The sequence below is a fragment of the Prionailurus viverrinus genome, chromosome B1, assembly GCF_022837055.1.
Source record: "Prionailurus viverrinus isolate Anna chromosome B1, UM_Priviv_1.0, whole genome shotgun sequence".
In the NCBI taxonomy this organism is placed as follows: Eukaryota; Metazoa; Chordata; class Mammalia; order Carnivora; family Felidae; genus Prionailurus; species Prionailurus viverrinus.
In genome coordinates this window covers 16,136,568-16,162,531 of record NC_062564.1, presented here as the reverse complement: position 1 = coordinate 16,162,531, position 25,964 = coordinate 16,136,568, and the positions used below count along the sequence as shown (strand labels likewise).

Sequence of the window (25,964 nt, the reverse complement as noted above, 5' to 3'; positions counted from 1 at the left end):
TTTTTGATGCATTTCAACCCAACAGAGTTTAATGACTTTGCTTCCTTTAGAAAATATGCATCTATCTCCCAAATATGTATGAAATAAAAGCGGATGACTTCATCAACTGCTTAGTCTAAATAAGATACGTTCCCTGCCTTAGGCAGCCTATCTCAAAATCTTACTGAGACCAATGTGAAGACAGTAACCTAAAATGCTAATAAAGTTAGGCAGCAGAGGACTCTAATGGTACAAGAAAAACAACAGAATAGTTCAGACTATGATTGCAAAAAGCAGCTCCATTAGTGTCAGGCAGCTGATAAGCTTCATCGATGCTGGCTTTAGACAGGAGTCTGATAAAAAGCAGTGTTGACTCTCAATAACAGTAAGCAGACCTGAGCCCTGAATAGAGCGCAATTTTTCTATCAGATAAATAAGCAGCCAAGTAGCCAGGTTATTTGTGCAACATCACCTTTTTTGAACAAAAAGATCAACCTCTGCCACTGAAGAGTTGTTCCCAGTCGCCTTTCTAGTGCAATCTGTGCAAGAAGCAGAGAATACAGGGTAGCCTTTAGGTTACCTTCAGATACAGTGAATGGGGATACTGCCCCCTGGATAAAAGATATACCAGTGCCATATCAAACAGAACTGCCAGGCATTTTCTCTTACAGCAAAGTCCAAGGAACTGTCTCATAGTCATAGGTCAGAGCAGGATGCCTCAGGATAATTCAGTATTTTTTTTAACTTCAATTATACATTTATTTTTTTTTCCAGTCTAGTATTATGAATTTTATTTAATTTTTTTAATATGAGATTTATTGTCAAGTTGGTTTCCATACAACACCCAGCGCTCATCCCAACAGGTGCCTTTCTCAATGCCCATCACCCACTTTCCCCTCCCTCCCACCCCCCCATAAACCCCTCTCTTAAAAAGTGAGAATAGGGGCACCTGGGTGGCTCAGTCGGTTAAGTGTCCGACTTCGGCTCAGGTCATGATCTCGTGGTCTGTGAGTTCGAGCCCCGCGTCGGGCTCTGTGCTCAGAGCCTGAAGCCTGTTTCAGATTCTGTGTCTCCCTCTCTCTCTGACCCTCCCCCCGTTCATGCTCTGTCTCTCTCTGTCTCAAAAATAAACAAACGTAAATAAATAAATAAATAAATAAATAAATAAATAAATAAATAAATAGTGAGAATAAACTGAGGGTTAATTCAGCATTTATAAGAGTATTCAGAAAGTAACTCTGGGGGTACCTGGGTGGCTCAGGTTAAGCGTCCGACTTCGACTCAGGTCATGATCTTGCAGTTCATGAGTTTGAGCGCCCCCCCCCCCCCCCCCCCCGGCCCCCGGTTGGGCTCTGTGCTGACAGCTCAGAGCCTGGAGCCTGCTTCAGATTCTGTGTCCCCCTTCTCTCTCTGCCCCTCCCCCACTTACGCACTGTCTCACTTTGTCTCTCAAAAATAAATAAATGTTAAAAAAATTTTTTACAAGAAAGAAAGTAACTCTGGATGTGCATATCTTTCATTGAGAAAAATGCCTTCACGGTATTTCTTCCCCCAGGTTCTTCAGGGGCCAAGCTTGTTGAGGAGGCTATCTATGCTTCAGGATTACCATGATCCCATAATTTTTGCTGTCTACTCTAAGAATTTTGCAGCCCTTCCAAAGTAAGCCATCAACGTATTTCCCAAGATGTTCACGAGGAACTGAGTTTACCAAGAGACAGAGGGCAGAAAAACAGGTCATTCCAGTTGTGCTCAGTCATTACATAAACATAACTCAATCTGAAAATGTATTCTTTTTGTTTCTAATAGAATGGGCACTTTAAGAATTTGATTATCTAATCACCAAAGTACCTCCAAGGATCCTCCCAATGGACTCTGGACTTTGTGGGCAACAGACCCCAGCAGTGAAGTGGACTGCTGCGGAGGGCGCAAAAGAGCAGAGGAATATATATGGGATTGGAGTAATGCACAGAAGGAGACCCCTTCCTGGTGTCTTGTACTCTATCACCCCTTGCTGGGGGCAGGTATACAGTGGGGAGAGATGGAGGTAGGAAGAGGTTAAGAATCCACAACATTTTATTTTACTCTATCAAGTCACTGATACTGCTTCTGCAGATGCTCAACGGTACCTCAAAAAGGCATTCTTTAAAATGCAAACAGCCCAAACGGTCCCTCAACTGACGGACGAATAAACAAAATGTGGTATATTCACACAATGGAATATTATTCAGCCAACGAAAGAAATGAAGTATTGATACATACCACAACATGGCTGACCCTTGAAAATACCATGCTGAACAGAAGAAGCCACGCACAAGAGGCCACATGTTGCATGATTCCATTTATATGAAATGTCCACAGAGGCAGAAAGTAAATTGGGGGCTGCCAAGGGCTGGGGGCAGGAGCAACGGGCAGTGACTGCTAATGGGTACAGGGTTTCTTTTTAGAATGATGAAAACATTCTGGAATTGGAGGTAATGGTTGCACAGTCTGAATACACTAAAAACCACTGAATCACACACTTTAAAATGGTGAATTTAATGGGTTGTAAACTGCATCTCAAGGTTTAAGCAAAAAATAAAAACACTGTTCAGTTCAGCATTTCTACTGCCCCTTAAGCCTCTCAGTGATCAACAGAGGGCCTGCCTCTCAACACACCCAGTGCGTTAGCCTTTAGTACTGCTCTATTTATGACATCAGGAGAAAGTGGTCTTACGGAAAGAGTGAAGCACTCATGCCATTTTTGTTTCATCATTTTAAAGGGAAAATGTCAAATCAGGATTTCTAGTGTAATCTTTAGCCGCTCAAGTGAAGGCAGTCCAAAATGCTCCTACTGTGGCAAAAGCAAGCTGTCTCATCATCCTGGGGCTTTTATTTTTTTAAAGGTCAATTTTTGCTGAGTTACTTCTTTACCTACTAGATAATGAACTGCCAACATTACGACATCTATGGCATTTCAAATAGTTCTGAGTCTTTGATTAGTACATTTTGAAAATGGTAGACTATTAATTTTAATCAAGATCCATTCATCTTATAATACAGAACTGGGCTAGAGTACCAATGGTTGACTGTCCAAAATAATTACTTCTGATTCTAAAAAGTCTTTTGGTACCTTTTTGTTACATGGTTATCTAGGTCAACATGTGTGCAGTGCTGGGACTTTTTTGTTTGGTACACAAAACGGAACACTCATTCATAAATCTAGAAGTAGAAAACGAATACTGATTCAGGTAAGTACCTGCCACCATTGGTCCTAGATTGTTATCTTAAACTCCCTTGGGAGTTACCAAATGGTCCACATCTGACTATATTGTGGAAAGACTGCTTGACAGGGAAAAAGTACTTAGGAATGCCATACCTCCACAATTTAGCAACATGAAGTACCATCTGCTCACAAACAATGTCCTAAGAAAAAACTCCCATTTCACAGATATTGGTCATCATGATACCTTTGTCACACCACAGGCAGGACATCTGGGAACAATAGGTGTAAGAGCGCCAGACAGAGGAATACTGGAGTACAGGCTTGAATGGCATCTCCAGCACTTGGGGGGGGGGGGGGGGGGTGTGCACGCGCGCGCACACTTGTGGGTTGGCAATTTTAAGGGGAAGAGGAGGCAACAAGGATGTCCTGTCACTGTGTGCTCTTTCACATTCTATGGAATGACACTTTAAAAGGAGTCAAAGAAAGCCATGGAAAGGATGACCTTTGAGTGGGCATAACCTGTAAACCTCAGGAAACAAATCTGGGATATAGGGCCTTGGGGTCTCTATCAGCTCAAGAGTCACATGATCAAAAAGGAAATTACTTACCAGAAGCAAAACTGACATATCAGAATTGCCTTTCTTCCTCATGTATTACTGTTTGGGGACACTAAAATAGAGGAGGAACTACAAAAGCCTAGAAAATCCACAAACTATACACTACAATATAATCATACTGTATATGCACATACCAAAGAAATAAAAAATAAATACACAAAAACACAGTCACCCCTAAGGTATCTCAAATATGGTAAGGAAGACTGAACTCCCTTATAAAAGAGACTCCTGGGGTACATTTGAATCGTATTTTTTCAAAACAATTAGTCAAGAACCCTTGATTCCCAAACCTGGGCCTGCATTTTCTAAGAAAAATGAAAATCAACACAATGTTCTACTATGTAATTTTAAAAACACATCATCTCCTCCCAATGCTTCTCTAAGGTAAGCATCTGCTTATCCGGCTAAGCAGGTCCTCCTACAAAGAAACAGCTTTCAATCTATTATAACCTAATTACTTGAAAAACATGATACTTTAAAAAACAAAAACAAAAAACTTCCTCTGCTAAAGGAGAAGCTGGTTAAATTTAGTGGTCACTGAATCGTGAGATTTACGGGCTTCCTTTATTTCTGCCTCCCTGACAACCACATTTTTTTTTTTAACCTAACACAGCAGAGGATGATAATTAGTAGCTATTATAACTTGGCTATAATTAAAGGCCAAATACCTTAGTTGCTTCAAGAATTCAACATCAGAGTTGCCGTTAATAAGCTTGATGAACTCTTCATAAGAAGGAGCATAGGTGTAGGCTCTCTTGTGATGTTCATTCATCTGTTCTCTGCGCTCCAGCTGGGCAAGCAGCATCTGGTTGATGTAATCTGGATTACTAAGTAACTCCACTACCGGCTTCAAGACTGCGGGAAGGAGAAGAAAGCACCACTGAAAACGGTACTGTCCTTTGGAGGAATTGTTTTTCCTTTACAGAACTGAAACAACAGTCAGGAAACGTTTTTAAACTACCCAAGTGGGGAACATATGAACGACTCAGATATTCCAAAACACGTGTGCGTGTACAGGCAGCCGCCCTTCCCTTGGATATGCTACCAGCTAGGGCTACAAGCAAGTGGTTGTCTTAACAAAAGGGTTAACTTTAAAGGAAAAATGAAAGAAAGTCATTTGGAACTCAAGTTCCTAACAGAGATATCAAAATTAAGCACGCAGATCTTTTTTTCTTTTATTTCTTTTATAAGGCTCATTATGTGCTTCTGCCAAAAGAGAAAAGTGAACGTGCTCCCAGCTGGTGAAAGCAGACCTCCGGGAAGAGGCCGTTAAAAAGCCAATGATACTACCCCCCAATCCATCCTACCAACTTGCAGTTAAAAAGTTCCCTTTTCTCTGTGGTTGGTATCCACTAACAGCCACAGGTCATAAATGAGATACTCCATCAATGCATATCAAAGGCAGTGCTATTTGAGATTTTGAGATAAGAGAAATTTCTCTTAGGTCGCATTTTCTTCCACTTTTCTTATTCTGGCCAAGCATCTCCCTCAATATACTTTCTGTAGTAACTCATTATATTGTGGTACCCTTCCTTTTTGTATTCATTGTAAGTTCACAAAATCATATATAGGCATTATCAATGAATCTTCTATCTTAAAAGTGTTTTAAGTAAACGCACCCTGGAGTATAGATATTCTTTCATTGCTGTATGTATGACTGACCTGGATAACTCAAAAGCTATCCCAAATGGATGTTTCCCTGTGAAGGGCATAAGGACGGATTATCCTGTATCAAAATAAACAACAGAATGGACTATGCATTTGGCAACATGTTACATAAAAGACTTGATTATCACGGATGGCCAAAAAATGCCCTCTTTGAGTGGCACTTAAACTTTGAAAATTTGAAAATATTTTAGTTTGCATATTGTCCCACAATATACAAGGTCTGCATAGGTGTATACAAAGGGTTATCACATTAGTATGTAGTGCATTTGTTTACATGATCATCCCATTAGTGATATGAATTATTTATAAAAGTACCTTTTGTTGTGAGAATTTCTGCAAGCATTATACGTAAGCTGAGAGACTGGACATCCTTTGAGGGGAGGAGACAAAACACCAGAACCCGAGAACACATTTGTAGGAACCTCACTTCATCATACGCGTTCCTCAGGGACACATGCAGCACAAAAGGCCTTGGTTGTTCTTCATGTCTAAAAAAAAATTAACAAAGAGAGGGAAGAGGAAGGAAAGAAATCTCTGGAAACAATTTGATTATGTCTCATTAAATATAAAATATCTCAAATGGAGAATATATCTGTTTTAATAATGTGTCCACTCCTCAGAAATATCAATAGCCAATAATTTTCCCAATCACAATGCAAATGCATGGGCTGTTGGGATTTAAAACCTTAAGAAGCATCAACAATTATACACGACTCCCAAATCATAGCAACAATCCAGGAAAGTAGGAGTATTTCTTTAACTGGATTATTTTCAAGTCTCCTAGATGTCTTCTTAAATGTGATCCTACAGTGTCATTAAAAAAAAAAACAAAAAGAAAACAACAAAAAGAAAAAAAAGAAAACTAAGAAAGCATAAACCAGGGCCACTAGCCAGTGGGCAGCCTTCCTGATTAGGTAATCATGAGATAAAAGTTCTGTGGGTTTTGGAGCGCCTGGGTGGCTCAGTCGGTTGAGCATCCAGCTTTGGCTCAGGTCATGATCTCTTGGTTTGTGGGTTCGAGCCCCACGTCGGGCTCTGTGCTGACAGCTCAGAGCCTGGAGCCTGCTTCAGATTCTGTCTCATTCTCTCTCTACACCTCCCCTACTTGTGCTCTGTCTCTGTCTCTCAAAAATAAATAAATAAATGTAAAAAAAAAAAAAAAAAAAAAGTTCTGTGGGTTTTCCTGCTGAGGAAAGGGTCCATGACTTGATGCTACATAATTGGTGGCAAATTGCCTTCTGTGAGGTTCCCAAGTATTTTCTTTAATTTTACTTGAGAGGGAGGCAGGGAGGGAGGGGTTGGAACAGAGTGAGAGAGGGAGAGAGAGAAAGAGAAAGAGAGAGAGAGAGAGAGAGAGAGAGAGAGAGAGAGATTGAGAATCTTAAGCAGGCTCCACACTCAGCACAGAGCCCAACACAGGGCTTGATCCCACAACCCTGGGATCATGACCTGAGCCACAATCAAGAGTCAGACACTCAACTGACTGAGCCACCCAGGCACTCATCCCAAGTATTTTCTAAACAGTCTTGTGACTGTGGTCAAAGGCTTCCCTATGGGTACTGACCTATTCTTACCCTAGCACCGTTAATTTGGAGGATCTGAGTGAAGAGGAGTAGAAAGTAGAACTTTCTATGCCTCCTTTTCCCATAGTATCTTGATAGCAGTAGTGACCAAGAAAGACTGGGAAGCTAATTTTCTAATATCTAATACCAGATAAGACATAAAATTTAGGGACTTCTTACAGTAACTAGTGGTCAATCCTGGGGGTGGGGTGGGGGACACTACAGAGGGGGAGCAATCATACTGGGCACTGGGTACTACATAGGAAATGAAACACATGCATATTGGCACCTTTACCACTAGACCTCCTGGGAGTTCACTGCGCTTTCTTTTTCCACTAGAGAATGGAGACTAGTTTCCAGAGTAAGTACTCTAAAAAAGAAAGATTTCCTCTTTGTCTTCTACAACAAGCAAGAGGTTCAATACAAATATGCAAAGCCAACAAAATAAACAGATTTTAAGAATAAGCCTTTGCATATGTACTGATAGATGTTTACTTTTTAAAAATGGCATCTTCAATGGTGCCTGGCTGGCTCAGTTGGTAGAACATGGGAGTCTTGATTTTGGGGTCATGAGTTTGAGCCATTGGCGGTAGGGTTTACCTTAAAAAATAAAAATAATATAATTAAAATGGCATCCTCAATTATTTTAAACTCTATGCTGCCAGCTAATGTTAATTAAAAATAGTAAGATCTAGATGCTAGTTTTGTCATGTCAAGCACATTTAAGGGTAAAACTTTAAAGTATGTATTTGGTTAATGATTATTGGGAAAAGCTGGCCCCCCCAAAAAAAATAACAAGAGAGGCTTCTTACTATAATACCAAAATCCCTCTCAAAGTGTATACAATTCCCTCTCTGTTCCAATGAAAGGTAGATCATAAAAAAGAGCCTGGTCCGCAGACTTCTACAAATTCATCTCCCTCCTAAAACTGAGTTACGGAAAACTTTCTGAGTGAGCCAAAGGCCAGACAGCTAGTCAAACAAGCTCCATCTATGGAAAAAGGAGAGGCAAATGCTTCCCTGGAATCCCTCTGTTCACTCTAAGCAGGATATTCCCACCATGCCCTCTAGTCAGTGGACATCAGGTACTGCTTGAGAACCCAAGAAAAAGTCTCGAAGCACCTGGCTACTTCTGGGTCAGGAGGTGACCATGAGCCTTCTTCATCCAGGCAGCATCCTCCTGTGCCAGTGCGGATCAATCATTTGTTTACTGCAATTCCTACTACTTACATGTGGGTTCTCATTCCTTGAGTGAGCAAACATTAGCTTTTTATAAGTTTCCTATGTACATTACTTAATCTTCCCAACTACACCAAGAAGCAGATACCATCATCACCATTTCACAGATGAGAATACTGAGGATCTGAGTGGTTACGTGAATAGTCTAAAGCCAGAGGTAATAAATAGTAGAAATAACTCCCTTATTCTGCCTGACTCTCAAGTCCAGACTCTTTATACTGCTCTATAATCAATGACTGCAAAGATGAAAGGGCGGGGCGGGGGGAGGGAATTTCAGAGATAAAGACAGAATACATTAATAAAAATTATTTTCCCCCTTAGCATGCCTGTGCTTGACTAGTAAACAAAACACAAAGACATTGTAAGAAGAATATGAAATTAAAGATGCTATTGATTAAACAGCATACGAAAAATCAGTTTTAGATTTTTCTGAAACATGCTGGAACCAGACAGATGGGACAAAGGAAGAAGCAGCAGAGGCAAGAATTAAATGTGATCTGGGTTTACAAAGCAACAGAATGTCAGCCTGGAAATAAATATGAGCTGACTGGAAAGCTGCCTCCACACAATTCCCTAACAGTCAACCAGTGTATTGTGTTGTTTTTATTAATGCAATTTATTATTCTCTTGTCTGACAGTGGCCAATTCAATTGGGTGCTTCCCAGGCTGCCAAAATCTTTTACAGCCAACAGATATCTGCACACCAATAGAGATTTCTAGGACGAGGGCACTGTTTACCTGGAGCAAGCAAGTGTAGACACAGCCATCAAACCTGGACACAATGTCTGCAAGTCTCACTGAGTGATTTGTAGAAGATAATGCACAATCAGTTAGGAGTTCTCTGCGGTTCACTTCCAGGGCACAATCATCTACATGAAAAACACCCGTAACCTACTGGCACTTTTTCAAATATCTATAATACTAGGATAGAGTGGATTTTTTTTTCTTTAATAAAAATCATCAACTAGAGCTTCTGGGCACAGCCCAGATCTCAGCAAAATAAATCTGGTATAAGAAAACTAGAAGCCCAGGGAGAAGGCGTTTCTAAAATGGAATCAATTCTCTGTTTCTATTATTGCAATGCTTTACCCATAATATCTTAGTCACAAAATATATTAGTCACAAAATATATTGGGTAGAATATATATATATATACACACACATATATATATACATATACATACATATATATAAACATAATATATTAGTCACAAAAGCAGTAATTTCAGAAGCTGGCAAACGTCTCCATGAAAAATATGTGTTCATGTTCAAATTAGATAATCATAAAAATACTAAATTTCTCCAACCACTTGCTCTTCTCCCAAACTTAAATCTATCAGTCTTCCAACTGGAATAAACCATGGATTTAAAGTACTGTCTTCTACTGGACAATAATGTAAATACTTTAAAATGAGCTTCTGCGGAGTTCAAACAAGTCTTGGACAGTATCTGCCAGGCAGAACAAAGGAGCACTTTATACAACAGATACCAGAGCAAACCAGCAGAAGCTCTAAGGGGTTGCTAAACACTCAAAAGGAGAGGCTGAAGCTTTTGAGACGCCAGGGATATAAGCCAAGAGTCCTCATTCTCTCATTTTCCCTATTTGTTCCCATACGCCCTTACTGGAAGCTGCTTTCTCTAGCAACAGCAGTTTGCCAAGGGTGGTCTGGGGACCCCTATGTGCAGTACAAAATGTCACTTGTCTTTTTCACTCCTGTTCTCAGAGGCATCGGGGAGCTTCTAGAGGCTACCTGATGTGGGCCGACATCACTCTACTGGCTAATGGGAAGTGTATTGTGTATTCATGCACTTTAAAAATTTCTTACTTTTAATATCTGATACGGTAAATATTGGTAGTCTAATGAGAGGGGAGGTGGTATTAGGTTTAACAAGTGGCTCCCCAAGGGGGAAAACACTCTGATTTGTAGTACTGGCCCATTGCACTGTGTAAATACTCCCACCATGGCCAATTACAAGCTAACAAGGTGATGCCATTGATCTCAAAGTAGGGAAGAGACGTGCACAGTCAGCTCTTGCAAACCCAGTACAACCTGGCTCCAGTTCCCCATGAGATAGGGCCCACATAAAGTGCTTTCAGGTTTTCAGTAACTTTTAAGAGTATAGAGGGGACCTGAGACCAAAAAAATCTGAGAACCGCTGCTCTACAATAATTTTTTCAAACCTAGGTTGTGAGCCACAAGGAATAAAATAAAATTTAGTTCGTCCCCAACACCATTTAAAAAAAAAAAAAAAAAAGAAAGTTAACAAAAAGGTATCAGTTATCACAGGTAACAAAGGTACTGTTTTATGAAATTAGGTCACATTAGAAAATGTATTTCCTGGGGCGCCTGGGTGGCGCAGTCGGTTAAGCGTCCGACTTCAGCCAGGTCACCATCTCACGGTCCGTGAGTTCGAGCCCCGCGTCAGGCTCTGGGCTGATGGCTCGGAGCCTGGAGCCTGTTTCAGATTCTGTGTCTCCCTCTCTCTGTGCCCCTCCCCCGTTCATGCTCTGTCTCTCTCTGTCCCAAAAATAAAATAAAAACGTTGAAAAAAAAAAATTAAAAAAAAAAAAAAGAAAATGTATTTCCTACTATGGGTCGCGGGTTTTTAAAAACTGCAACACACCGAGGGCAGCAAGCTGGAAAGTAATAGGCATGAGATGGCTCTGTAAATGTTGATCTCATAAACCTGTGCCAGGTAGACTTTGGGAGAGAAAATGATTCCTAGAAAGAGGCAATATAGCCGGGAACAGAGAGCTGCTGCTGGACAATGACATTTACCAGCTGGGCCCCAATGAGCAACAGCACAAGGCAAAAGAGAGCTGCTCGCTGGTAAATTCACACAGCAGGGCTTCTTAGGAGACAACAGCAGTTACCACCTGCCCAGTAAGGATGCCAGTGCTTATTCATCCTCCTGTGTGTCTGTCAGATACCCTCCCTCTTCCCTGAAAGTAGAGATAGAATAATATCAGTGAGAATAGGCCACATTAACTGTAAGGAGCGCCTCTCCTACTGAGCCCATATCCAAACAGGCAGAAGGCCACTCCTTTAAATAAGACGACTTTTACGTGCAAGTTAGAAATGCTGTAATTCAGCATTCTTGCACTCACTCAATAATGGGACATTCAGGGGCACCCGGGAATGGTGTTGGGAAAACTGGACAGTGACATGCAGAAGAATGAACCTGGACCACTTTCTTACACATACACAAAAATAAAGTCAAAATAGGTGAAAGACCTAAATGTAACACAGGAAGCCATCAAAATCCTAGAGGAGAAAGCAGGCAATAACTTCTTTGACCTTGGCCACAGCAACTTCTTACTCAACATGTCTCCAGAGGCAAGGGAAACAAAAGCAAAAATGAACTATTGGGATCTCATCAAGATAAAAAGCTTCTACACAATGAAGGAAACAAACATTAAAACTAAAAGGTAACCGACAGAATAGGAGAAGATATTTGCAAAGGACATATCGATAAAGGGTTAGTATCCAAAATCTATAAAGAACTTACCAAACCGAACACCCAAAAAAACAATCCAGTGAAGAAATGAGCAAAAAACATGAACAAACACTTTTCCAAAGAAGACATCCAGATGGCCAACAGACACATGAAAACATGCTCAACATCACTCATCATCAGGGAAATACAAATCAAAACCACAATGAGATACCACCTCATGCCGGTCAGAATGGCTAAAATTAACCACTCAGGAAACAATAGATATTGGCAAGGATGGGGAGAAAGAGGAACCCTTTTGCATTGCTGGTAGGAATGCAAACTGGTGCAGCCACTCTAGAAAACAGTGTGGAGGTTCCTCAAAACATTAAAAATAGAACTACCTTACAACCCAGCAATTGCACTACTAGGTATTTATCCAAAGGATACAAGAGTGCTGCTTCAAAGGGGCACATGCACTCCAATGTTCATAGCAGCACTATTTACAATAGCTAATGTATGGAAAGAACGCAAATGTCCATCAACTGATGAATGGATAATGAAGATGTGGTATATATATAAAACAGAATATTAGCAATCAAAAAGAGTGAAATCTTGCCATTTGCAACTACATGAATAGAACTAGAGGGTATTATGCTAAGCGAAATTAGAGAAAGACAAATATCATACTTCACTCATATGTGGAATTTAAGATACAAAACAGATGAACATAAGGAAAGGGAAGCAAAAATAATATAAAAACAGGGAGGGGGACAAACCATAGGAGATTCCTAAAGAGGGCTGGGCAAGGGGCATTAAGGAGGACACTCGCTGGGATGAGCGCTGGGTGTTTATTTAGGGGATCAATCACTGGATTCTACTCCTGAAGTCATTATTGCACCATATGCTAAGTAACTTGGATGTAAATTAAAAAAAAAAAAAAAAAGAAAATGTAAAAAAAAAAAAAAAAAGGAATTAAACTAAAATAAGGAAGTTGGTATTTCAGAATAAAAGTAGTAGTAATAATAAATAGTCAATAAATAATAGTCAATTTTCAGGATACTATGATGAGACGGAGCTCTTAACACAGGACTCACAAAAAGAAACATGAATTCTAAACTTTTCCAAAAATTGTAAATTCACAGACACTTTTCACAGTATAGGTACTCCTAATACAAAAAAAAAAAAAAAACAACTACTCTGTCAGCACACTATAATTATTACCCCTCAACATATGTACATTTCAAGCCAAGTGCCAACAAGAAGGCAGAAAATTCTAGAGTTTTATCTTGACTTTGACCCCTTTCTACAATAGAAAAATATTTTAATGTGGAAAAAAAGTGGGGGAGGTTGTTCATATTCAAACAGTTACCTGGCATTTGCAGCTTTCAGGTCACAGAAATGAGCGAGTAAAGTTCTTACAACATCATTGCAGACGACTTTAACCACATCCACGTGGCTCAGTCTGTGGCGCAGTTGCCTGGCAATCTCCCAAAAGTCTTCCAAGAGCAGATGGTAAAGCTGCCCCTCGTCTCTGCTGAGATTTCCATACCAGGACAGAATGTAATCTCTGTAACTGTAGTCAAACACTACCAGGAATAAACAGAGCAAGGAGTAAAACTTTAATGAAATACCAAGACAGCATTTCTACTGGAAGCTACTCTTTAACATTCACTGTTTAAAATATAAAGAGAGTAGATAACGAAACAAGAGAAGGAGTAATCTTTCCTAAAATATTTCAAAATAAAAGATTCTCATCGAACTAAAATTCTAGGATTGTGGTGACCATCTGTCCTCAAAATTCATAGACGGCCCAATTTTTAAATATTCTACCTTGGAGCCAAACTATCTAAACTTGTCAAAACAACAGAGCATCTTACACAGTGGCAACACACTTATGGAGCGTGCCAGTCATCAGTTTATTGCCTCTCTGCTCCAAATGCACCCTTTTTTGCCCTGCTTTAGGATACTGGAGATGGACCCCGTAAACATTTCTTCTTTGCCAACCCAGATCATGCCAAGATTTATCGGGAGAGGATGCTGGAGTGACTGTGGAGGAGGAAGGGGCTTCTTCTCCTGGTTCCCGTGTATTCCTCTCCGATTGCCCCCGCAGCGTGCTGCATGCAGCAGCATGTGGGACACCAGATGGCACTCACTCCACCCCACCCCCAGCAGATTCCAATGGCACTCAGAGGGCAGCTTCCCAGAGAATTGTGCTAGCACCCTGGGGGTGGCTTCCTGTCACCTGTGGTGTCTCCCCAAACCGCTCCACCACAGCCACGGCTGTGCCCTCTCCGGTCAAGCCCGGATCTCAGCTCCAGGGTGAAGAAAGAACCCTCTTCCAATGTGTCCCTCCTTAACGTGCTCTGCTTGGCCCTAGGGGTAGTGATTGCTCCCATTATCTGCTCTTCTTGTATTCTTTGGAGTTCTCTTTATCTCTCAGTAGCTAAGTCCCTTTATAAGTTAATAAAACTTTATATTAAACTTTCTTGTTCACGTACTGTGTGGTTTCTGTCTCTTAGTGAGACCCCAACGCAGGAAGAATCCCCTACGTCAGGTATCACGCCAGGCTCAGCATCTGTAGCTGACCACTTTCTTTGGAAGATTCCTAGTCTCTCTTTTCTTAATTCTGTACCAATTTTATGCCTTAGGAATAAAAAACCTGAGCTCTAGACCAGTGCTATCCAACAGAAAAAGGAGAGTCACATATGTAATTTTAAGCGCCTAGTAGCCACATTAAAAAGGGAAAAAGAGGAGCGCCTGGCTGTTTCAGTATGTTAAGCGTCTGACTTCGGCTCAGGTCATGATCTCTCGGTTTGTGAGTTCGAGCCCCGCGTTAGGCTCTGTGCTGACAGCTCAGAGCCTGGAACCTTCTTTGGATTCTGTGTCTCTCCCTGTCTCTGTCCCTCCCATGCTCATGCTCTGTCTCTGTCTCTCAATAATAAACATTTTTTTAAAAATTAGTAAAAAAAAAAAAGGGGGGGAGGAGAAGAAACAGTTAAATTTCAATAATATATTTCATCTAATATATCTAAAATATTAGGATATCAATACATATTCAATACTATATATTGATGAAATTCTTTTCCATACTAAGTCTTCACAATCTGGGATATATTTTAATACTTCTAGCACATCTTAATTTGGACTAGCCACATACTCCATTACCACTTCTGTACAGAAGTCACTGTACTGCTCAGGGCAGCTCAAGTCCATAGAGAAGGAAGATAAAGACTGAAAAATAAAAATGGTACTGGGCTTAAGTGGCAATTCCCCCAAGAGAAAAACACATACTCATGTTCCAGCTCAAGGACACCTGTACTATATTTTAAGCACTGCTTATTTCTCAAGGTTTTTTTTTCTTTCCTTCTTCAAATACCACTTGATTTGGCCTAATTTTGATATGACCATACGTCATCTCAGATAATAGTTCATCCTCTTGCTTTGCTTTGTCCCCAGGAATCCTATGGAGCAAAATGTAACTTGGGATCCTGATTTACTTCACAGCTGGCCTACAAAAGGCTAACCTATAATTCTCAAATACCTGTGCATTCCAGGATTTGTTGCTCATTTTACTCATCTTGGCCACTACACACCAATTTTAAATGCGCTTAGTGGGGGAAGGTGGGGGTCATATTTCCTAGAAAACTGAGTCACAAATGGAACCCCCAGCTCAGGATCAGTATTCATCCTGTGTGAGGATTCCATATATAGGCAACAGCCCGCAAGTCAAAGAAAACACCATTCTTGTTTTAATATTCTGTGACAGCTTTTTTCTCAGAATATCAACTGTGAAAGTGTATCCAATGCTTTTCCACATTTCCAGAATGTCTGCATTACAAATTTATAATAATTTACAAAATAGCATCTTAAATCTCATAGGTCAAAAACATGCACAGAGCATCAAGAATTTTGTTCACAGACACATAGGTACAAAGGTTTAGCTAAATTCTCCTAGTGATTCCACTGGCCTCAGTGATAAGATACTTAAGATAGCTAAGCCTTACAGCTGAGAACCATTACTTGCCAAAGACTAATGGGGGAGGCATCGAAAAGAAAAAAAAAAAAAAAGACACTACCTCAATCGTCCATTTTTCATTAAATAAGTATTTAATTCTAGTATTATAAACTCCCAGTATGGAAGGTAGAATAGATACAAATCCACTGGACACAAAAGATAAGGCAAAATAAACGCAAATCCAACAAATTAACATCTCCTAAACATTTTGGTTATTTTCTGCTCACTTTCAGATATTAATTTCAACTAACGGCTGTTATGTGTTCTAGGGTGCCTGGGTGGCTCAGTCGGTTAAGCGTCCGACTCTTGATTTTGGCTCATGTCATGATCTCACGATTCATGAATTTGAGGCCCACATCAGGCTCTGCACTAACAGTGTGGAGCCTGCTTGGGATTCTCAGTCTCCCTCTCTCTCTGACCCTCCCCACGTTCGCTCTCTCTCTCTCAAAAATAAACAAACTTTTTTAAAAAAATGGTTATGTTTTCTAGATTTTAAAAAAAGTAGTCACATCTCATTCCTAAGTGGATTATTCCATTTAGGAGAAAACAGGAAAAGTTTCTGACCCAGATATTTAAGAAATTACAGCAAAAACAGGAATAGGTTAATCCTATAATCTCATTTATTGGCAACAAATAGATCATTGTTCCTACACACTAACTGAGCTAATCCTCTCAGGAAACTGAGACTCCAAGAAGTGAAATAACTTGCTCAAAGTCAAATACGTGGCAAGTCAAACACTCTACTCAGCACACAATGGTTCCACATTAAGGTGAACTAAACAAGTCACAGGAGTGAAAGACATGAGAAATCTGAAACAGCTTCCTTGCCCAGTGGACATCCAGCTTGTTTAAAACATTATTTATATGAAAAAATACACAAATGGCTACACGTTTAAAAATTGCCCTAGAAGGCATTATTAGGACCAAACAGACTTGGAAGTCACAAGAAGTTGTTTCTTCTGTTCAACATAAGAAGAAACTGAATAAAAAACATTAAAGCTATTCAAGATTCACATTAGATGGTGAATATTCCATCAGAGGGAACTTTAAACAAGCCAGATATCCAATGGACAAGGATGACACAAAAAAAAATTACTTCCTGAGACGGTGGGCTGAATTATGTAACCACCACAGGCCCTTGTCTACAAGTCCTTTATATCCTTCTCCTGGACATCTCAATGCCAAGCTATCAAACATGGTAAGAGCCACCTTGACAACAAAACACTGCTAAATTTGTTCATTTGCAACTCTTTCTCCCTTACTCTTTCATTAAGCAAAGTTTTCAGGCCATAGAATTTCTAACTAGTAGCAAATAAATCTACAACCAAAAACATTTGGGAAATAGAAGCACTTTTCCTTTCGTTAAAATTTGCTTTCAAATTATAGAAGGAAATTAAAAGCAATTTTAAGGGACTTGAGATCTTTAAAACAAGATCTTAGTATGCTAAAGGATTTATGTGAATGGCATATTCATCTACATAATGTCCCATTACATTTGTTAACCACATTGTACATGCTAACTAATACAGCTCTAAAATACTCTTCCAATAATACATTTTGGTTACGAATTGATAAAAATGAGTATTGGCAAAAATCTGAACTCAGTAATAGAACACATACCTGTCACACTAACAAATCTCTATCAGTACCTCTTTAAGCTAAGTATTATAAAAATATAACAAATATAAAAAGTATGAAACAAGGGCACTTGGCTGGCTCAGTCAGTAAAGCCTATGTCTCTTGATCTCAGGGTCATAAGTTTGAGCCCCAAGTTGGGCAAAAAAAAGAAAAAGTATGAAACAAAGCCATGATTCTAAGTATCTATTACATAGCTACACTCATTTACACAAGTCCATATATGAACAAATTATTTTCAAATATGCTCTATGGGTCAATTTGAAGAGATACAGAAATTCATGATAAAATTATTTTATGGTCTTTATTAATAAATAAAGCACCTGAGTCTTGATTTCGACTCAGGTCATGTATGATCCCAGGGTCATGGGATCAAGTTCCAGATTGAGCTCCACGCTGAGTGTAGACCTTGTTTAAGATTCTCTCTCTCCCTTTTCCTCTGCTTACACACTCTCTCAAAAAATAAATTTTTTTAAAAGAAATAAGTTTAAATAATATAACAAACCACAATGAGAAAGAACAACTTATCCTCACTGCCAAGCAAAGAGTCTTTCTTCTAAACACATAACACTAGCCAACAAAAATTTAAGTGCTATTATCAAATCTATGTTCTAGACTGCTCTCAAAGAAATAAGCAGGTAAAAAGGAATCACTGAAGATTACACAAAATGGAATAACATGATTGGAACTTCAGTTAGATTAATATAAAAGGAGGATTTAGGGTAACAAAGTAGGATAAATCTAGAAGCAAGTGTGACGTGGGGTTCGAACCCACATGAGAATATGACCTGAGCTGAAATCAAGAGTCGAGCATTTAACTGACTGAGCCACCCAGGCACCCCTAGTTTACTGTTGTTTTTGACGACTGACAAATGCATCCATTTTACTCTCATGACCAACTTTATAGCAGCCTTTAGCTCTTCTTTTGGTAGATAATATAATGTTCAACTTCACTGAAAATCATTTTGCTTAAAACAAAGGAGAGGAAATTGTAATTAAGAATATAGTGAAGGGGCACCTGGGTGGCTCAGTCGGTTAAGCGTCCGACTTTGGCTCAGGTCATGATCTTGCAGTTTCTGAGTTTGAGCCCCGCGTCAGGCTCTGTGCTAACAGCTCAGAACCTGAAGCCTGCTTCAGATTCTGTTCTTCTCCTCTCTCTGCCCCTCCCATGCTCAGGCTCTCTGTCTCTCAATAATAAACGTTTGGGGAGCCTGGGTGGCTCAGTCGGTTAAGTGTCTGACTTCAGCTCAGGTCATGATCCTGAGGTTTCTGAGTTCAGGACCCGCATTGGGCTCTGTGCTGACAGCTCAGAGCCCGGAGCCTGTTTTGGATTCTGTGTCTCCCTCTCTCTCTGCCCCTCCCCTGTTCACGCTGTGTCTGTCTCTGAAAAATGAATAAACCTTAAAAATAATAATAACAATAATAATAAATAAATGTTAAAAAAAAAAAAAAGAAAAAAATTCTTGTACCAAAGTGTAATTAACTAAACCTCTTAACCAAAGGCTTTGGATAATATTGTTCTTTTGAAATAAATCATTGTTCAGAAAGTAGCCTGAGGATAATGTGATTTTGGGTTTTTTGGTTTCATTCTGTTTTGGTTTTTGTCAACTAGGCCTCAGCCCTGGTCTTTTCTGTTCCATAAATATTCTGAAACAAATTGGCCCATTGTAGATAAATATGCCATGTTTAAGGACAGAGAAACTTTACAGTCTTAAAAAATTAAAGAGACAACCATGTTCACAGCAGCATATTCACTACAACAAAAAGCGGAAGCAACCCAGATGTCCACTGATGAATAGATAAAGAAAATGTGGTTATAGGAGGTGCCCGGCTGGTTCTCGGGACAGCAGGTGACTACTGATCATGGGGTCATAAGTTCACATTGGGTGGACAGTTTACTGAAAAAGATGAAATCTTAAAAAAAAAAACTATCTGGTTATAGACATAAAACGGAGTATTCGTCAATGTTAAAACAGGAAATTCTGACACATGCTACAACACGGACTGACCTTGAGAACATTATGTAAATATAGTAAATATGTAAAATAAAAATTTACTTAAAAAGAAGTAAATATGCTAAACACAAAAGGACAGATACTTTTGATTTCACTTATATGTGGTACCTAAAGTCAAATTCATGGACAAAGAAAGTAGAGTGCTGATTACCACGATCTGAGGGAATGGGGGAGTGGAAATTATGGAATAGGTATAGAGTTTCAGTCTTGCAAGATGAAAAGAGTTCGAAAAACTTTACACAGAAATGAAAATGTACTTAACACTACTGACCTATACACTTTAAAATGGTTAAGTTGATAAATTTTACATTATGAATTTTACCACAATTAAAAGAAAAAAAGAGAGTTCCAATTCCAGTTGTGGAAGAATAGTTTATATCAGACTAACCTTCCTATAGAAAACAACTGTGAATTCTAGAGAAAAAATATTAAAGAACTATTTAAAGGCACCAGAAAGCAAAGTCAGAGAAACTGAAGGGAAAATCTACCAATAGAAGGGACTAGCGCTGGTATAAGTCATGTTTATGTAACTTTCCCCTGAAGCACTCAACAGTCCTAGAGACACAAAGCAGTTCAAACTTATTTTTTTTTTAATGTTTATTTATTTTTGAGAGAGAAAGAGAGACAGCATGTGAGCAAGGGAGGGGCAGAGACAGGAAGACACAGAATCCAAAGCAGGCTCCAGGCTCCAAGCTGTCACCACAGAGCCCAACACAGGGCTTGAACTCACAAACTGCGAGATCATGACCTGAACTAAAGTCGGACACTTAACCGATTGAGCCACCCAGTTGCCCCAAGGCAATTCAAACTTAGACTGAACATCTGTTTTTTACTTTAATCTAAGATATCAGAAACAGAGTTAGGAACTGCCAAAGCAGCTGAAAATAAATGCAGCAAGCACAAACAAGGATGGAGCCACAAATTCTGGATCACAAACTCTCAAACCCATTGCTGATTATGTCCTACACATGTATGGAAGGACGACTGCAGAGACCAGTTCAAAGCAACAGCTGGATGGCTAAAGTAGCTGAGCACATACTTGAACTGTTGTCCACCGCAGAGCTGGAATCCTGCCCTGCTAGAGATGTGACCATGGACTTTCCACTGAAACTGTGTAGGGAATATGAACTAGAAGGGTTAAGCCTATGTCCCAGGACTGAGAAATTCACCGTAGACTAAGGACAAAACCCAAAGAAACCTGCCCTAAAAATATGTGTAAAACCAAGTATCCCCAAGGTGAACAGTTAAAAAATTAAGCTGCATACTAGAACAAAAACTGACACTCTTCAAGGGACAATAACAGAAACTAGAATGTCTAGAAAGCAGCATCCACACTGTTCAAGACACAATCAAAAAGAAGACCTGAGAAGAAACATACAAACAAAAGTAACACACACTTAAGAGCAAAAATCAATCAATAGAAACCAACTCCAAGATGGCCTAGATTTTGGACTTCACACAAGGATACTTTAAAGCAGCTATATAAATATGCTCAAGGAATTACAGATAAAGATGGTCATAATAAGTGACAGATGGGGAAATCTCAGTAGAGAACCAAAAACTACACAAAAGAACCAAAGAGAAATTCTAGACATGAGAAGTACAATATTTAAATAAAACAATTCACTGAATACCCTTAATGACAGACTAAAAATGTAAGAAAAACAGTCAATGAACTTGAAGACAGATGAACAAAAATTATCCTACCTAGAGAACAGAAAGAAAAAAGGATTGGTAAATTAGATGTCATCAAAATTAAAAGCTTCTCCTCAAAGGCAACATTTAAAAAATAAAAGGCAATTTACAAACTGGGAGAAAGTATTCACTATATCTATATTTAACAAGAAATGTGAAACCAGGGGCGCCTGGGTGGCGCAGTCGGTTAAGCGTCCGACTTCAGCCAGGTCACGATCTCGCGGTCCGTGAGTTCGAGCCCCGCGTCGGGCTCTGGGCTGATGGCTCAGAGCCTGGAGCCTGTTTCGGATTCTGTGTCTCCCTCTCTCTCTGCCCCTCCCCCGTTCATGCTCTGTCTCTCTCTGTCCCAAAAATAAATAAACGTTGAAAAAAAAAAAAAAAAAAAGAAATGTGAAACCAGAATAGATCTTTAAAAATCCTCCTAACAAATAAATTATTGTAAGTTAAATAAATTTATTAAAAAAAGACATGATCAGACATATCACAAGTGAAGATATGGAAATGGCCAAAAATCACATGAAAGCATGCTCAACATCATTAGTCGCCACAGACATGCAACGTAAGGTCTCAATAAGATTCTGTTTTACATTAACCAGAATAGTTAAAATGATAACAGTAAATGTTGGTGACAATGTAAAAAACAACCAGAACAGTCATATATAATGAGAGTCGAAATAAAGACATAACCACTTTAGAATATTATTTGGCAATTTCCCACAAAGTTAAACACACAACTACCCTTGGCCCAGCAATTATACTCCTAGGAATTTGTCCAAGGCAAATGAAAAACATATGTCCACAAAAATACTTGATTTTAACAACTTTATTCAATATGTTTCAAAAAATTAGAAACAACCCAAATGTCCAAAAAGAGAAAGGATAAATATCTATGTCGTGACACAGTCATATTAGTGTAATGGAATACTACACTCAGTAATAACAAAGAATGAACTGATATAAAAAAAAAAAGGGTAAATCTTAAAAATATGCTAAGAAATGGGGAGCCTGGGTGGCTCAGTTGGTTAAGCATCCAACTTCGGCTCAGGTTATGATTTCACGGTTCGTGAGTTTGAGCCCCATGTCAGGCTCTCTGCTGACAGCTCAGAGTCTGGAGCCTGCTTCAGATTCTGTGTCTCCCTCTCTCTCTGCCCCTCCCTCATTTACACTCTGTTTCTCTTTCTCTCCAAAATGAATAAATGTTGAGGGGAAAAAAAACATGCTAAGAAAAGAAGCCAGGCATAAGAGACTACATCCTGTATGATTCCATACAAACTTCTTGAAGTTTAAGAATAGGCAAAACTAATCTACCATGATAGAAATTAGAACAGAGAAGTAGGTTTCATTAGAGAGGGACAAGAGGTAAACTTTCTATAATGATAGAAATGTTTAGGGCTCCTAGGGGGTTCAGGTGGTTTAGCATCCAACTCCTGATTTCGGCTCAGGTCATGATCTCACATTGCGTGTGCCCGAGCCCCATGTCAGTCCTCTGCACTGGCAGCATGAAGCCTACTTGGGAATCTCTGTCTCCCTGTCTCTGCCCCTCCTTTGCTCGCATGAACACTCTCATGCTCTCTCAAAAATAAATAAACATTAAAAAAAATTTTTTTTAGTTTGCAAATGGTGCTGGTTACATGGTTATTCGAATTTATGAAAATTACTGTATTATATGTACACTTAAGATTTGTGCATTTTAGGGGCGCCTGGGTGGCTCAGTCGGTTGAGCGTCCGACTTTGGCTCAGGTCATGATCTCGCGGTCCGTGAGTTCGAGCCCCGCGTCGGGCTCTGTGCTGACAGCTCAGAGCCTGGAGCCGGTTTCAGATTCTGTGTCTCCCTCTCTCTGACCCTCCCCTCTTCATGCTCTGTCTCTCCCTGTCTCAAAAATAAATAAAACGTTAAAAAAAAAAATTAAAAAAAAAAATTTTGTGCATTTCAAAGTATGTAAATGTTACTTCAATAAAAGTAATTAAGAATTATTTTTAAACCATGATATTGAGATTATGAATATTAAAAATTATTGAATTTTAAATTTGGCTTTTATTAAAGTCATCATACTTTGCTAATAGAAATATTTTACTTCTGCACAGCAAAGGAAACAATCAGCAAAACTAAAAGGCAACCAATGGAATGGGAGAAGATACTGCAAACGACATATCAGATAAAGGGTTAGTATCCAAAATCTATAAAGAACTTACCAAACTCAACACCCAGAAAACAAATAATCCAGTGAAGAAATTGGCAAAAGACATGAATAGACACTTCTCCAAAGAATACATCTAGATGGCCAACCGACACACAAAAAAATGCTCCACATCACTCATCATCAGGGAAATACAAATCAAAACCACAATGAGATGCCACCCCACACCTGTCAGAATGGCTAACATTAACAACTCAGGCAACAACAGATGTTGGCAAGGATGCGGAGAAAGAAGATCTCTTTTGCACTGCTGGTGGGTGCAGTCACTCTGGAAAACAATATGGAGGTTCATCAAAAAATTAAAAACGGAACTACCCTACGACCCAGCAATTGCACTACTAGGTATTTATCCAAGGAATACAGGTATGCTGTTTTGAAGGCGCACATGCACCCCAGTGTTTATATTAGCACTATCAACAATAGCCAAAGTATGGAAAGAGCCCAAATGTCCATCAATGGATGAACGGATAAAGAAGATGTGGTATATGTATACACACACACACACGCACGCACACACACACACGCACACACACGCACACACAATGGAGTATTACTCGGCAATCAAAAAGAATGAAATCTTGCCATTTGCAACTACGTGGATGGAACTAGAGGCTATTATGCTGAGCAAAATTAGTCAGTCGGAGAAAGATAAATATCATGTGACTTCCATATGAGGACTGTAAGACACAGAACAGATGAACACAAGGGAAGGGAAGCAAAATAATATAAAAACAGGGAGGGGGACAAAACATAAGAGACTCTTCAATATGGAGAACAAACAGAGGGTTACTGAAGGGGTTGTGGGAGTGGGGATGGGCTAAATGGGTAAGGGGCATTAAGGAATCTACCCCTGAAATCATTGTTGCACTATATGCTAACTTGGATGTAAATTAAAAAAGAAAAAGAAAAAGAAAAAGAAAAAGAAAAAGAAAAAGAAAAAGAAAAAGAAAAAGAAAAAGAAAAAGAAAAAGAAAGAAGTATTTAAAAAGTTTAGTCTCCAAAGTTCTAAAATTCTATGAATACACACAATTTCAGACTGTCTCTGTACTTACATAGCAGTTATCTTCAAATTTTAATACAGTGATTTCTGTGAACTATGAAAGTAAACATACTTGCTTAAGTATGTATCACTTACTCGGTTTTCTCAACTTCATATCTAACACCATGTATTCGCTTGAAAAACTCAAGACTTTTTCTGTACTTACAAGTAAAACTGAGTTTTTAGAAATCTGATTTTAAAATTATTTGAACTTTAATTTGATCAAAATATATCTTCTCAATTTCAATATTTCTAATTACACCTACTTATTTCCACATCTACATGTAACAATGAACAATACTGTGCCCTCAGCAACCAGCCTTCAACCCTCTTCGATACCACTTTGACAGGCATGTCCTTCATTCTTTCCAAAGGCCGACCGCTACCCCTTAATTTGTTTCACTGGTTTGTCAATGAATGAGCCTGAGCACACTCATCCCCAGCACACCTTCTCTAGGTTATATTGAAAGAAAATGTATTTCCTGATACCCGTTTTAGATAGCAGAGGACAGACCCTTGTTTCACATGGTGGAACTAGCTCCACGTGGCCAGTGAGCTTCATGACCTGGAAATCCTACTTAATAAATATTTAAATCCCATCCATTCAACTGAAATATGGATATATGATTCAGTCATCATAAAAACCCATGAAGAAAAATTCCTAAGGCTACACACAGACAAGAAGGATAAATTTGTTAGAGATTACAATTTTCTCTTTCAAACATAATGAATTGCTTTACGTGACAATTATATACTCTCATTTAATCCTTACCTTCTTTTAGAGCTTTGTCCATATTGTGAGAAATCACTACCCTTCTAGACTGAACTGACTCATGTGAGTTTCCATATACAGGACTCTGAAATGTAAGAAAAAAGGAAGAAAAAAAAAAGATACAGATTACTGAATGAATAAATCATATATAAAAATAAAACCAAAGTATAAAATACCACTTAAACAAGATATTTCGATATTAATAGATTAAGAAGTTCTTCTGGAAAAAGTAAATAAATGCGTGAGGTTAAGATATTTTTAAAAAGGAAGGAAGGATTTTCCCTACCAGATATCAAAACAACATGATGCCAGAGGAGGAATAAACAAATCAACAGATCAGCAGAAGTACAAAAACAAATGCATCTACATATGAGAAGAACCTAAGAAAATTTGAAATCAGTGAGGAAAACAGATTATTCAGTATACATGCTGCCAAAGCGAGCACGAAAACAGACTATTCAATAAATGGCGCTGGGATAACTGGATATTCACGTGTGATAAAAGGTTAGAGTCTTACCTCATACTTTAAACATAAATAATTCCAAATTGATAACCAACAAAGTATTTTGTTAAACTAAAAATGTATTCAAAGGGAATAAGGGAGAAGCTGTTTATAATCTTGGGATGGAGAAGGCCTCCCTAAAATAAGACACAAAATTCAAAAGTTTTAAAGAAGAAAAGGAACTGACAAATACAACTACATAAACTAGACAACTCCTGTGTGACCAAAGACACTATAAAATATAAATGATAAGAGAAGGAGACAATATCTGCAACATACATCACAAAGGACTATTATTTAATATATACAGAGCTCCTAAGAAAAATAAAAGGATGTCAAGCAATTAAAAGGGCAATCATAAAAGATAAACAAATACCAATAAATATATG

The 25,964-nt window shown here is 38.9% G+C and overlaps 1 protein-coding gene across 2 annotated transcripts in view; it reads right to left on the bottom strand.

The window, feature by feature from the left end:
- The window catches only part of SNX25 (sorting nexin 25), a 131,767-nt gene that overhangs the window by 78,011 nt on the left and 27,792 nt on the right, over positions 1 to 25,964 (bottom strand). For both annotated transcript variants that reach the window (XM_047855152.1, XM_047855154.1), the window contains exons 2-5: positions 25,074 to 25,158; positions 13,074 to 13,290; positions 5,782 to 5,954; positions 4,467 to 4,653 (exon numbers count right to left, since the gene is read on the bottom strand). In XM_047855152.1, the coding sequence (XP_047711108.1) occupies positions 4,467 to 4,653; positions 5,782 to 5,954; positions 13,074 to 13,290; positions 25,074 to 25,158 (662 nt within the window). The remainder of the gene's footprint in view (positions 1 to 4,466; positions 4,654 to 5,781; positions 5,955 to 13,073; positions 13,291 to 25,073; positions 25,159 to 25,964) is intronic.